Raw genomic sequence first — 1,826 nt, forward strand, 5'->3', positions numbered from 1 at the left:
TCCCTCTTTCAGTTTAAAGTTTCATCTGTTTCATCTAGCCTTGTTACCTATTTTAGAGACACAACTAACAAATTAACATGTATTTATATTTACTGTGAGTAACAGGTTACTATATTCCCATGGCTGCTTTAAAGAAAATAATTGTATCACAGTTACTATATTGGTGAAAATCCTGTGTATCTGTGACACAAATGCTACCTGTGGCTAGCATGTCATAACATACCAAGTAAAAAACAATTTTTAGGAGAAAAAAGATTATTTTTTTGCATTTGTTTCAAGCTAAAAAATATTTCCTGCCTTTAATAATATAGACACACTCTGCTTGATATATATGTATTTGTCCAGTTTTGCTTTGCACAAACCCACAGAAACCAGAACATTAATCGGATCTAAACTTGCTTGGTTGTTTCTGAACTTGAATAATATGAAGTCTGGACATTAAAATCTTAATGCATGTGGGGACATGGTGAATACATGGTTATGTTTTCATACATGTATTTTCAAAAATAGAATTTTTCTACAGTAGCTTTCTTCATAAAGAATAAAACCCAAACTTAAAAAGACATACAATTCTATTGTTATTTTAATAGAAATATTACCTGGAGCTACCATAATTTCATGTTTCTTTGACCTAATCCTAAGAAAGGTTAGATCATTCTGAGGGTCAATATCTCGTACTGTGCTCCTAGCTTTCATGACGAGCTGCTGAAGAAGAGCTGCATACTGGACTGTTGTAGAGTTATCAAGAGTTGTTCTTACTGGAATTCCTGCAAACAAATAATTCTCTAATAATCATTCAGTTTAATTGTATATTCTTCATATACAGCAGATCATAAGAGGAAAAAGGAGGATTTCATAGTGTTTTCTGTTTTGTAGCAGAATGGACTTATGTTGATTTCAGGTATCCATATACTTTTAAAAGTATAATTTACATTAATCACTGGCAATTAAACATTGAGTTGCCCTATGGAACTTTTGAAAGAGTCTAATTGCTGTTTAGGGCTCTTAAATACCTACCAAGTTCCATCCTGTAGTACTTAACCTGTTATTGTGCCTCATCAGTTTAAACACTGTCACCAAGTTTGTATCTTGGCTGCAAGAATCCAGCCCACACTTTGAGTGTAGCATTTGGCATGTGCAGCAATAGAAATTACACATTCCAAGTGAAATACCAAGAGCAATCAAAGGGCAGAAGCGGCATGCTGGCATTTGCCAAGCAAACCCATTCTTGGAACAACCCCTTCCAATTAGCAGCAAAATATTGACAATTGGTAGTACACAGTGTCCTGATCCCAACTTCTAAAAATACGACCACAAAAGTAAAAATTAATTTTTAATGATTTAATGAATTGTTGTTTATCAATGATTTGTCAAATAATGCTTTTCATATTAATAGGCTACCAGGTGAAACTGAAACCAGGGTTCACTGTAATCCTATAAGTGTCAAACTGTTTGGCTTTAATAAGCTTGTTTCACTAATGAAAAATTTATTTGACCTACTATCAAAGACAGCAGATTACAAGCTGGCAAGGCAGTTTTCTCTTTGCATACATTTATACTGTGCCTTCCAGATGGACAGGATAGGAATACAAAAACAGAGTAATATGATTTGAGCTGAAGAGTTTGATTATGAATGAAGAATCAACACGTAAAACCAGTGAATGCCTGGTAAAGCATTAGAGGCAAAGGAGTAAAAGAAGTAACAGAACCCCCTCAGATATTAGACTACTCTATAATTTTCCTAGGAAAGTGTTATTTGACTCACTTGAAGTCTGTGCTGTCACTTGAGAAATACTTTTTAGTTTGTAGGATGTGTAGTGTAGGGA

General features: G+C 34.1%; 1 protein-coding gene across 1 annotated transcript in view; it reads right to left on the bottom strand.

The window, feature by feature from the left end:
• DYNLRB2 (dynein, light chain, roadblock-type 2) overlaps positions 1–1,826 on the bottom strand; it is a gene marked incomplete at its 5' end in the record, with an annotated part of 5,927 nt that overhangs the window by 1,644 nt on the left and 2,457 nt on the right. Inside the window, one exon of the mRNA XM_010022569.1 lies at positions 600–767. Within this exon, the coding sequence (XP_010020871.1) occupies positions 600–767 (168 nt within the window). The remainder of the gene's footprint in view (positions 1–599; positions 768–1,826) is intronic.

Source organism: Nestor notabilis, unplaced genomic scaffold (assembly GCF_000696875.1).
Source record: "Nestor notabilis isolate BGI_N333 unplaced genomic scaffold, ASM69687v1 scaffold27539, whole genome shotgun sequence".
In the NCBI taxonomy this organism is placed as follows: domain Eukaryota; kingdom Metazoa; phylum Chordata; class Aves; order Psittaciformes; family Psittacidae; genus Nestor; species Nestor notabilis.